The sequence below is a fragment of the Saccostrea cucullata genome, unplaced genomic scaffold (genome assembly GCF_032062105.1).
Source record: "Saccostrea cucullata isolate Sc308-1 unplaced genomic scaffold, CSIRO_AGI_Scuc_v1 ctg30, whole genome shotgun sequence".
NCBI lineage: Eukaryota > Metazoa > Mollusca > Bivalvia > Ostreida > Ostreidae > Saccostrea > Saccostrea cuccullata.
The window spans coordinates 323,970-336,138 of record NW_026930705.1 but is presented as its reverse complement, the minus strand read 5'-3'; the positions used below and the strand labels follow the sequence as shown (position 1 = coordinate 336,138).

At 35.7% G+C, this 12,169-nt stretch overlaps 2 protein-coding genes across 2 annotated transcripts; both read left to right on the top strand.

Moving 5' to 3' along the window:
- Positions 1-25: 25 nt before the first annotated feature.
- On the top strand, positions 26-3,044 carry LOC134229732 (small ribosomal subunit protein uS2-like). The gene is made up of 6 exons (XM_062711515.1): positions 26-107; positions 1,333-1,496; positions 1,610-1,815; positions 1,903-2,061; positions 2,153-2,281; positions 2,688-3,044. The coding sequence occupies exons 2-6, from the start codon at positions 1,364-1,366 to the stop codon at positions 2,970-2,972; spliced, it is 912 nt and encodes a 303-aa protein (XP_062567499.1). The 5' UTR covers positions 26-107; positions 1,333-1,363; the 3' UTR covers positions 2,973-3,044.
- A 1,280-nt stretch (positions 3,045-4,324) lies between these two features.
- On the top strand, positions 4,325-11,554 carry LOC134229727 (splicing factor U2AF 50 kDa subunit-like). The gene is made up of 12 exons (XM_062711507.1): positions 4,325-4,461; positions 5,916-6,045; positions 6,132-6,238; positions 6,354-6,490; positions 6,594-6,710; positions 7,335-7,473; positions 8,419-8,498; positions 9,585-9,707; positions 9,930-10,016; positions 10,313-10,433; positions 10,754-10,857; positions 11,244-11,554. The coding sequence occupies exons 1-12, from the start codon at positions 4,407-4,409 to the stop codon at positions 11,373-11,375; spliced, it is 1,332 nt and encodes a 443-aa protein (XP_062567491.1). The 5' UTR covers positions 4,325-4,406; the 3' UTR covers positions 11,376-11,554.
- Positions 11,555-12,169: the final 615 nt, after the last annotated feature.

The following is a 12,169-nucleotide window of genomic DNA, read 5'->3' as shown; positions in this document are numbered from 1 at the left end:
TTCATTTTCATCAATCGGGCTCGTAGTACAACAACCGGAAATATGTAAACCCCAAAACACGTTGGGCTTCCTTTTTCTGTCCCACTCCATTGGCATCGCACGCTACTGTAAGAGAAAGAGTGTTTTTCCCTCTTTTTCTAGATATTCAATCAAGATCATTGTATTTATTCTAGTTTATAATGAAATGGAGTATACTTTCTATTTTAAATAAAAGAAACACCGTCCTTAAATTTTAATGAAAATGAGTTTACATATGGAGAAAGTCACCATCCCCCTTAAATTCTTTGTAAAAGATGTGGGGGTACTAGTTGCCTGTATGCAAGAAAATCTCTATAACTTGGACAATAGTCTTAATGAAGGAAAAAAAATTAATCTTGAGTTCACAGAAAGAAATACTGCACATAAAAATCCTTTCTTAGCACTGCAGACCAGTATTTTGTAGATCCTCGTGTATTTTGGATAATTTATCTTGTTCCATGAAATATTTAATATGATTGTATGAATATCAATTTGAAGATTTTCCTCAATTTAGATACCTCCCTGGTCCCAAGCTGCATTATTTAATTACAGACTAGAATAACTTAAGTGTCTCCTGCAGTGGTAAAGCTTCTGCTGTAGAGTTGCAGCGAAAGGAGTTGATCCTTCCCTTGACATGGAGACTGGTCCTTAAGGTGTGACTGTATAAACTAAGGTTTCATGTAGCAGTAGATGCTGGCACTATAAAGACCCCTCACTGTTAAACAGTGGTTTTGAGTGCTGAGTATATATCAAAACTTTTAACTCTCCATTGAGTGACTGACAAATGGTGGAATGGGGGCCAGGGAATTTCCCTGCCTAAAATGATGCAATCCCCAAGTTCTTCTGGCATTCCCCCTCTACCCTCTGTTAGGGGAGGGTCTTCAGACCCATTTCTACTTTTTAAAATGTCCCTTGCTATTTCAATTCTAAGGGATGACCCTCCTGCAATAAGATGGACACATGTTGTAATGTGTCTAGTGTCTACCAATGGGGGGAATTGTACCCAACTTTTCACAGACATATTTAAAGGAAAAAGTTTTCTCATGATACAGGTACATATACTTTTTTCCGCGGGGTCATAATTCCGCGGAATCTCAATTTCTGTTGAATCTGCGTTTAGAAAATTACGCGGATTTCATAGACTGTCACTACATGGCTTTGATTTATATTAAGTATGCTTGGACAAATTTCCGCGGAGAATTTGTGACCGCGTACATAGCGTAAATTAATACCACGCGGAAAAAAGTACTTCTACAGTATTTCAAAACATATTTGTATTTAAAGTGTTTTCTTCATGTTTGTTTTATTATTCAGGGTGATCGCCGTAACTCAGATCATTGCTAAGATGTCCGGAGGACTAGATGTACTCGCCCTCGGCGAAGAAGATATTACAAAGTTTTTGGCTTGTAACACCCATCTAGGAGCCACTAATGTTGACTATCAGATGGAACAGTATGTTTTCAAGAGGAAGCCTGATGGTATATACTAATGTGTCATGTTTCATTCTGTAAAAATATTTGATTTGACTTTAAAATTATTTTGATTTAACCTGTTGGTAAATAAATCTATATACAAGTATTGTGATTTGCAGGTGTTTACATTCTGAACCTAAGGAAAACATGGGAGAAACTGTTGTTGGCTGCCCGTGCCATTGCAGCCATTGAAAACCCAGCAGATGTGTGTGTCATTTCGGCTAGGCCATATGGTCAGCGTGCCGTCCTGAAGTTTGCATCTGCCACTGGGGCCACACCTATTGCTGGTCGCTTCACACCAGGAACCTTCACCAATCAGATTCAGGTACCAAAAAAAATATCCAGATGGACTGAGACCTTTGATTGTAATCTTAATATTTTTGTGAACTGATCAATTTTGTTTCGTTTACAGGCTGCTTTCCGTGAGCCTCGTCTGTTGGTTGTGACGGACCCCCGTACTGACCATCAGCCCGTCACCGAGGCCTCCTACGTCAACATCCCCGTCATTGCTCTCTGCAATACCGACTCCCCACTCAGATATGTGGACATTGCCATTCCCTGCAATAACAAGGTAAAACATTACAAATTTTACTGTACTGCCGAGTTATTCTACTATGAATATACAAATAATAACTTGAGGAATGATTGATTTTGTTGTGAAGGGCTTACACTCTGTTGGTCTGATGTGGTGGCTGCTGGCTCGTGAGGTTCTGCGCCTGCGTGGAACCATCAGTCGTGACCATCCTTGGGATGTAATGGTGGATCTCTACTTCTACAGAGACCCAGAGGAGGTAATTATATTCAGGACCAAATTAAAACATTTAATATATGAACTGTAAAAGCACAAATTTTTGTGGGGATAAAGTTTCTGTGGGATTTTGAATGCATTTAATTTCATTGTTTTAAAGGTAGCCCTATTCAATAGATTGTCATATAAAAATTTCTTGGGGGATTTATTTTCATTGATAATTGTTACCAACAAAATATAATCACCAACAAAATATTTCTGCTTTTACAATATATGCATATAAATAAAATCTGTAAGTGTATTTGGTTTGTCGTTTAGTATGGAAAAGTGATATGTAGGGTTTGTTGAGTATTTGTAGAAATAAGTAACATTGTTTTGGAGAATGTTATTTTGGCATGAACATTATTATATTTGAGGATGGATAAGTTATGTTCACTCTTTCATTGTAGGCTGAAAAGGAGGAACAAGGAGCTATTGAAAAAGCACCTGTCAAGGATGAGAGTCAGGATCAATGGGCCCCAACTGACATCCCCACACAGCCACTGCAAACCCAGGAGGTCACAGACTGGGCCTCCGAGGCCATGCCTGTAGCCCAGACTCAGCCCTTCATGCCTTCAGGCACCACCAAGGACTGGTCAGCCACCACTGATGATTGGTCAGCAGCTGCCTCTGGCCCCGCCCCCACTCCTGGTGCTCCAGAATGGGGTGGCACCGCCGCTGAGAACTGGAACTAGATTGTGAAACCATTGGACATTCAATATCACTGAGAACGTTCCATCTGTGAAAATAAAAATTTTAAAAAATTATTGAATTTAGTTGAGCTCCTTATTTTTCAGTGATCCACAAAGAATTTGCTACTTAAAGCTGATGTTTATAGATGGATTGTATTTGCTGACAAAGTCATTGTTTCTACCAAAGATCTTACAAAATGATAACTTAAAATGAGTCTGTTGATATTGGTTCATCGACTTGTTTGTCAATAACTTACCTGGTTTTAGCTCTTGCATGTTGAATCACCTGAGAGAAATAAACCAATCCTGAGGTGATAAGGGTAAATTGCTGCATAAGTAGGGGAAGTTGACGATTTGAAGCTTAGTCATCAGCTTTGTTGTTAGATTACATGTACCATTTACATATTCTTCTAGTTTAATATCCAAATATGAAATGGATTTGTTAGACTCTGGTATCTTTCATTACAAGGTCATGGGGATATATGTGGACATGAGAATGGAAATAACCATTGTTGTATTGTGGATGTATCTAAATGTCTAGATGAGGGCCACTGCAAGTATTTTCTTCTTTTCACATATAAGACTTTAAACAAATTATGTTTTATATGTATACAAGTCTGCTAATAACGAAGAAAAGTTGGAACCCATGGGAATTCCAATAGGTTGTTGGAAGACCTAGTCTCCAAAAACCACAGTGTCAATCAGGAACTCGAGCATCTTTTTGATTTTTTACTTCAAAGTACAATGTACTGGTATGTGTAATTGGAATGTTTTTTATAGGGCTGGGACGATATATCGAGATATCGATATATCGTGATACATGTGAGGATGATACGCATATCGATACATATGAAGAAATATCGAAATATCGCCCCCAAAAATCTTACATCTATTTTTCTTTGTTTATTAAACATTTGGGGTTTAATATATAAAGTAAATAAGATAAATATAAATATAGATGTAAAATAAATAATAATTTACACCACTTGAGTAAAATATTTTTGGTTTACAATATATTAACAACTATTTTGAATAAATTATTCTTATTTGCAAAGAAATAATTTGTTTATTTCTATGCAAAAACAATTTTATAAGCAATTAATTTTGCAAATATCGTGATACCTATCGATATAGAAAAAGTTGTATCAAATGATCAATGACAAGGTAGGTAAATCAAGGCACTTGTTTCATACAGTATGCTAGTTTTGATCAAACTGGAATTCACTTACCTGGTAATCTTTATCACTCTCTCTCCTGGTAATCTTTTATCACTCTATCTCCCCCCCCCCAAAAAAAATGTATAGTTTCCACATGACCCATTTGGTGTTCCATACTATTAACCGGGAATATACGGATTGATCTTGCCGAACCTTGTTTTTTTATTTACCAACGCGCTTCCGGAACAGGCCACGCCATTTTGTTTAGAACAAGGACGCAATGAGTGATAACGACTTCCAAGATTTTGAGCGTCAGCTCGCAGAAAATCGGTCTGGTTAGTGTCATAAATATTGTTTTTTGTAATCCAAAATAAAAGAATGACTTCATGCAAATTTTGATAAGGGACTTAGAGTGAAACAAACCGATACTTCCCGTTCAATATTCCATTTTCAAAACAAAAGCGTGTTTTCCTTTTTGCTATGTTTAAATATACATCATTCTGGCATGTTACCCATCATTCTGTTTGGAATAACAGTCTATTCAATTTCTGCGTTTTAATCAAACAGCTTCAAATCAAGAACATGGATTTTCATAAATAAATTGAAAATAGGTCCTAGTTAAAAAAAAAAACAAAAAAAAAAACCTCCAACTCCAAATAGGCAAATACACAACTTATTTTGACCTCTGTCCAGTAATTGGATATGCTTCAGATTTAGGAGAGAATTTTAATGTAAACTAGGAGTAGGACTATCATGACTATCCGTTTTTAAATTTTAAATAGAGGTGTAGACTCTTGCACACATTTTTTAACCAAGAGAGAGTAATGCCATATCAGTGACCCTTAACAGCTTATGGAAGAAGAAACTACAGACAGTAGTACAGTGTGGTTTGCAAGGATTTATTTTTTACACAGATTTGGCATCTTGTCCATTCTCTAAGAAAAGTGGGAGAAAGTATATTTTGGACTGATACATTGTTACAATTAATTTTTAATTACCCATTACAAAGTATTCATTTTTACCTTTTTTCCCCCATTAATCTCAGTGAGATTGGTAGGGATTAAATTTTGGTCAGGCGTCCACTACCAATCTCAGAGCAATCCCATACATCGTGACTTGGGGATTTTTGCCCTGGCTTAGACTGCTAGTTTCAAGATCATAGATCATTCCTATAAGAAATAGAAGTAGAATGAATTATTCAAAGCAGACTATTGTTTGTTTTATAGTGATAAAAACTTAAAGGGATGTTCAAGGAAAAAGTTGAAGCAGGCAGCTAATTCATTTCAGCCCGTATTGATTGAAATGAGAGGTCGAAGTCGGGGGGAAAAAAATGAGTTACATATGGGATTGCTCTGAGATAGGTAGTGGTTGCCAGACCAAAATTTTAGTCCCTTCCAATCTCACCGAGATTATGGGTCCATGAAAATGCCTTCAGACTAGTAAAAGTAAGTAGACTTGTCCCACTGGACAAGTTAGCATTTTACCAATACATTGAAAGTCTTCAAAACCTTGAGTCTCTGAAAGAAAAAAATCTGAAAAGTTATGCTAACAAAGTGTCTAGATAGGGGGCGGGGATTAAGTTGTTATTATCCATACCCACATTCTGCAGAAGCACATTCCTCAGAGTTACAGCCAGATTGTTTTGTCTTCCTTGTTTTTGAAAGTAATTGTTTCTTTTGTATTATATAAACACACAGAAACACTTTGTCTTAAGTTTTGTGAATTGTTGTGTTATATACTAAACAGAAAGTTTTATAGTTGCTGAACATTATTTTTTTCTTGTTTCTAGCAGAGATTGAAAAAGACAAAGGCAGCAACAGAAGACGCTCAAGGTCACGTTCCAGAGGTCGGAGGTCACGAAGTCGAGAAAAGAAAAGATCCAGATCTAAGGATAGAGAAAGAAAGCGAAGATCAAGAAGGTAAAATATAAATAATTAGGATTTATTCACACATATATCTGAGGAAGAACTTCTGCTGAATTTTTCTAAAAATACATTTATTTCAGTCGATCAAGGGAGCGTGGCAGAAAGAGGAAGAAGCCTTACAAGTACTGGGATGTCCCCCCTGCCGGGTTTGAACATATGTCACCAATGCAGTATAAAGCTATGCAAAGTGAGAAGTTCATACAATTTTGTTAAATCAAAGAAACAGCTTTATTTAAAGATGTGAATTTAAAACATGTCATAGTTCAGTAGCCTATAGATATTGTATTTTCATGTGATTGTAGGTGCTGGCCAAATTCCACAGGCTATATCTGTTCCGAATGTAGCCCTGACTAATACAACAGTTCCCTTTGCTGGCAGTGCCATCAGCCGACAAGCTAGACGATTGTATGTGGGCAACATACCATTTGGTGTTACTGAGGTATCTATCAGCTGGTCTGGTTGAAAGAAATTGAGAAATTGATTAGAAAATGAAACTATATTTATGTACTGTCAGGGATGAATGCTTAATCTTTGTATTTTAGGAAGCCATGATGGATTTCTTTAATCACCAAATGAAGATGACAGGATTAGCTCAGGCTGAAGGAAGTCCGGTCATTGCTGTCCAGATCAACCTGGACAAGAACTTTGCCTTCTTGGAGGTTGGTTTCATGGCATTTATTAAGCAAAAGAATTAAGTGATCACTGTTTAATTCATATTCGATCAGTACATTATTCAATTTATTCTTCAAAAAATCGTGTACAGATCTGCCTACTCTCTGGTTTTCAATTTTTTGGTGTGTTTCTTCTGCTTTTTATCACATTAACACTTTTATGCCAATAAATCTACACATCTTATGGTTATGCTGAAAACTTTGGGGGGGGGTATGAAAATCATGTTTTTTAATTTATTAATATTGCATACTAAGACAAGATCTGCTTCAAGTCTCTTGAAGAATTTGAAGCTTTACTAATAAATGTTATACATTTTACATATTATGCTCAAATGATGACATATTTGATGGTCTAAAAAATTAAGAAAATTTATCCTGTTTTCACCTTTTCTAAAGATCCAGCTTTTAAGCTGGTGTGTGTGGCCTGTGGTATCACACAAAATGTGTATATTTTCAGAACAAAGGATTTATGTCAGTATTTTTCTTACGAAGAATAATGCACCTTTATTTATGCCTCTGTCTCTGAAGATCTACCAAAATTAGTGTTTAGGTTAGACCGCTGCAATAAAAAGGATAGACAGGTCTTTATATGTCAGTTTTTGATGATTTCAGTTCCGCTCTGTGGATGAAACTACCCAGGCCATGGCTTTTGATGGTATCAACTTCCAGGGTCAGTCATTAAAAATCAGACGCCCCCGAGATTACCAGCCCCTCCCGGGAATGGCAGAAACCCCCTCCGTCAATGTGCCAGGTATTCTTTACGTTAGCTTTAAAGAATATTTTTATATTTTATGGATTGACAATATTCTTGGAAAAGAAGGACTTACATGTGTAGTTCAGATAAATAGTATAAACAAAATAGTCATGGATAAACTACAAGAAAAACTGCAGCAAACCATACAAGGTTTAAGGATATCTTGGTTTTCTTGGCTATTTTATGAACTAAATCTAGTACACATAGATGATTTAGGACAGGGTTGTGGTTAACCATTTACATCCTAGGAGCCATGTGGGCCCCTTACTTTTCAAAGTTTAGGGGCCCACAATGTGATTTACGGGCCCACATACCTCATCAACAATATATTTGAAAATGCTGCTTTTCTAAACCGCCACATTATTGGTTTCACTAGGGCATACGTCTAGGTCACGCAAGTGCTTGTATCGTATACAAATGTAATAGTTTGCACACGACACCAAAAGTCATGGTTAGCGTAGTGTTTGTTATGAAAAAAGGAAGTGGATTATAAAAATACAAACAAAGCACGGTCATGTTCCGGGAACAAGACGCTCGCCATGCGGGCGATCAAATTTTAATTTCTTCATCGCCCACTTGAAATTTTAATCGCATTGGCGAGTGGGCGAGTGGTTAACCACAACCCAGTAGGAGTGATATTAGTTTTACCGAAAGATTTTAAAGTCTTGTTCCATTTTCTACTGAATGGTTCTGGAGTTGTTTCTAAGTTTAATTATTTTGAATATTCATTATGTCTTGCAAAATCTGTTCTACTCCTAGACATACAGCAAATGCATTGTAATTATAAGTAATGATCTCTTTTCTAATACGGAGAAGTGCTTGCCCTTGTGTACAGATTTAAGTCTTTAGGGTTACATATATTTTTTCATACTTGTATGTTCGTAATTTAAAATATTATCAGAGTCGATGGCCTGATATTAAATTGTTGTTTTTTGTTAACAGGAGTGGTATCTACTGTGGTACAGGACTCACCACACAAAATCTTCATTGGTGGACTGCCCAACTATCTGAATGAGGATCAGGTATAAAGCTTAACAAAAGATAGAAAAGACTTGTCTCTGTTTGCAGGTAATGTTTGTAGGTCACCATTTTAAATTTTTCGTAGGTGACCTGTTTATGGTCCTGAGCGGACTGGACTTTCTACAAAAGGTTGCCGTGCTGTCAGAAAATTCCCATCTATTTTTTCAGCCAAGTTTCCCATCCATACCTAGATTTTTTTTTTAATTAGACTTTATTAAATGAAATTTAAAGCCCCGGGGAAATCCTTGTGGGTGGGAAAAGGGTTTTCTTTTTCAGTCCCTAGAAGCAGTCAAAATTTTCTTTTCAGCAATTTCTTGCAGGGATTCTTTTTCAGCTTTGGTAAAAAGAATTATTTATTTTGGCAGATTTTTCTGTAAATGGTTATATGTTAATGTATTCTAAATTTGTTAAAATTAGTCAAATTTTCAAAGAAATAATAAGATAGAAATTTCTGACAGTTGTTAACATGTACATGTATGACGTGACTGATAAGAGTTTTATTTTTCTTCCCCTCTTTGTTCCCTAGCCTAGGGGAAGAGGTTGCTCCTCCCATGGTTAATTAAGCACATCAGCAACAAAAGGCAAGTCTTCATTATAGTGGGAGAGACTGCTTGGTTTGTATGTGATCTGTGGGGTGTTAGTTTGAATAAAGGTAGATCCCCTAGAAAACCCAGTATAAAGGTAAAAAGTGGAGGAACAATTAGGTGTTTAACAACACAGACAGAATTTGATTCTGACAAAAGAGATGTTTAGATCAGTTGACTCAGAAAAAGTGAGTCATGGTACTCAGAAATTTAAAGAGAAGGTTTTTCTGTTTTGAGTGGTTTACAACCAGAAAAATTGGGAAATGGAGCTTTGATGGGATGGGCAGGTTAAATTGGTTGAAAACTGGCAAATTAGATAATGTATTTTCTGGGGGAATTTACTCATTTAGTATAGGATCTTCAGATGTGCAATTTGCAACAGGTAAGATTGTCACTTTATTGAATGAAATTAAAAAAAATAAAGTTCAATTAAAGAAAACATTTTTAAAAATATTTGAAATAAATTGTTGACTTCTTGAGCTGAAAGGAGTAGTTTTTTTGTAGGTGAAGGAATTGCTGACCTCCTTTGGACCATTGAAGGCCTTTAACCTGGTAAAAGACAGTGCCACAGGCTTGTCTAAGGGATACGCCTTCTGTGAATATGTAGACCCCAATGTCACAGACCAGGTTTGTCAGTTTACAAACTGTTTACACTAATATCTGCAAAACAAATCAATCAACACAGGGTTCAATTTGTTATGAAGCTTGTGTCTGGTAATAAGGAACTTGCATAGAAAGAACCTGCATTATAAGATGTGGATGTTCTCTGTAAAGAATGCTGGTGTACCCCAAGCTTCACTAACCATGCATAACTTGATGTACATCTGCTGTATAAATATTTTTTAACAGGGCTGTGCAGGGCTGAATGGTATGCAGCTAGGAGATAAAAAATTAATTGTACAAAGAGCCAGTTTAGGTGCAAAGAACTCTCAAGTGGTAAGTTTTATAATTATTCAAGTGCTTGTAATAGCTTAGCATTTCTGTATTACAGTAAATTTGATTTTATTTGTGGGAACCTAATTTGTTTATTACTCTTTTTATGAGAATGAAAGTAGTACAACTTTTCATATTCATCGAAAAAGAGAATTGATTTAGAGTTTGTAAACATGAAAAAAATAGATGATTCTTCATAAGACCTCACTTCAGAATTGAATAAAACTTTGAAGCTCTTTTGTGTATATTGTGTATTCTATTCTTGGTTTGTTTGTGTATGAGGCTATCTTGTATTGTAGCCGGTTCAGCTCCAGATTCCTGGTTTGAACCTGAACCAGGGAGCGGGTCCTCCTACAGAGGTTTTGTGTCTGATGAACATGATCGTCCCCGAGGAGCTGGAGGATGAGGAGGAATATGAAGGTAGGAACACCTACATCACACTTACTTTAATGTTGTCTACAACAAAGAGTTTACCTATTATTACAATAAAACTTGGTTAGTACGAACACGGATATTGCAATTTCACGGATATAGCTAAGTTATCTGGGATCCCCAGCTAAATAAATTTAATGTATTTCTTATACGGATATAATGAATTACGGATATAGCAAAGTAATTTCATAGATCCAAGTGACTTTTTTTATAACCGAGTTTTACTGTATTGAAATATGATAAGTAATTAAAGATTACAAAGTGACTGCGATGATTTTAGTAATACCTTTAATGATGATTTTTTAAAGACATTTTGGAAGACGTTAAAGAGGAGTGCTCGAAATATGGAGTGGTGCGAAGCATTGAAGTCCCAAGACCTATCAAAGGGGTGGAAGTTCCAGGGTGTGGAAAGGTGCAGTATTTTAATTTTATTTCAAATTGTATTAAATTTTGAAAAAAAAATTATGCTGCATTCTTTTATAGGCAATTAATCAGTGCATTATGTCTAATTTTTCACATTTCAACTTCTCTAAAACCGTTGGACAAAGTGTCAACCAAACTTGGCATAAAGGATTCTAAAACTCAATAATGATCCAACAAGAACTGATTACAGCAATTATCACTATGGTTTGCTATGACCTAGCAAACACTGCACTGAATATAATGATTCAGCCATTATAAATATTGACCACTAAATAATGACCCATTAATCAAAATTTCTTTCAAATTAAATCCATACTAATACTTTAAAAAACATACCATATTGTACAATTTACATTACTTTTCTGTTGTTTATAGATTTTTGTGGAGTTTAATTCTATCATCGACTGTCAGAAAGCACAGCAGGCTTTGACTGGGAGAAAGTTCTCTAATCGTGTCGTGGTGACCTCATACTATGACCCAGACCAATACCACAGAAGAGAGTTTTAAATCGAGACCAATCTGTATTAATAATACTTTTCATTTGCTAACAATTTGAATTTCGTCCTCATTTTTTAATTCACTATAAAGACTTTTTTCAGCTGACGAAAAAGTTTTCATTTCATACACAATTAATTCAGTATGTTGTGTGGTATAATTTTAAAATGTAATAAATTTTGTTCAGCCTCCTTTATGTTATTTTATGTGGCTTTAATATAACTTTTTATATACTTGTCCTAAGACAGAAATTAAAACTGCAACATATGGAGTCTTTGAAAAAAATCTGTATTGGATGTCAGAGATGTACCCCGGTAAGCTTGTTAGGCAGCATAATACATTATTCTTCTTGACCAATGAAATTTCAAGATTTCTATTAGGGGCAGGATACATTATGTTATGGTGCCATACACACCCATGTCTAATTATAGAATAATCCTGTCTGACTTGTAATGGAAAGCAATTAGATCTACTAAAAGAGAAATACATGATACTTTATTTGCGTACTATCTCATCAGTCTCAGAGGGTGTAGATATGGATTCAGAAAACCAGTGTGGTGATATGTCACATGATTGCGTTAAATCAACAGTATATGAAATTGACTGATTCACAGTTGGGTATACAATGTGTAATAAAGTGTATGTACATAACACATCATTGTATAGGGTATTATAAACATGACTACAAAGTAAGACTGTTCTCTTTGCTGATTTTTCATATTGCTCACAAAGTTGGTAGATGATAGAATTGGGCCTCTAGTGTCCATTGTATGTTGACCATTAGTTATGGAGATGACAATCAGTAG

Bases quoted from the DNA above. Each gene is read 5' to 3' on its own strand.
- LOC134229727 (XM_062711507.1), top strand. From the start codon at position 4,407: ATGAGTGATAACGACTTCCAAGATTTTGAGCGTCAGCTCGCAGAAAAT. The intron at 6,239-6,353 runs GTGAGAAGTTCA...ATGTGATTGTAG, and splicing joins GCAGTATAAAGCTATGCAAA to GTGCTGGCCAAATTCCACAG. The intron at 8,499-9,584 runs GTATAAAGCTTA...GTTTTTTTGTAG, and splicing joins ACTATCTGAATGAGGATCAG to GTGAAGGAATTGCTGACCTC.
- LOC134229732 (XM_062711515.1), top strand. From the start codon at position 1,364: ATGTCCGGAGGACTAGATGTACTCGCCCTCGGCGAAGAAGATATTACA. The intron at 1,497-1,609 runs GTATATACTAAT...TGTGATTTGCAG, and splicing joins TTTCAAGAGGAAGCCTGATG to GTGTTTACATTCTGAACCTA. The intron at 2,282-2,687 runs GTAATTATATTC...CTTTCATTGTAG, and splicing joins TCTACAGAGACCCAGAGGAG to GCTGAAAAGGAGGAACAAGG.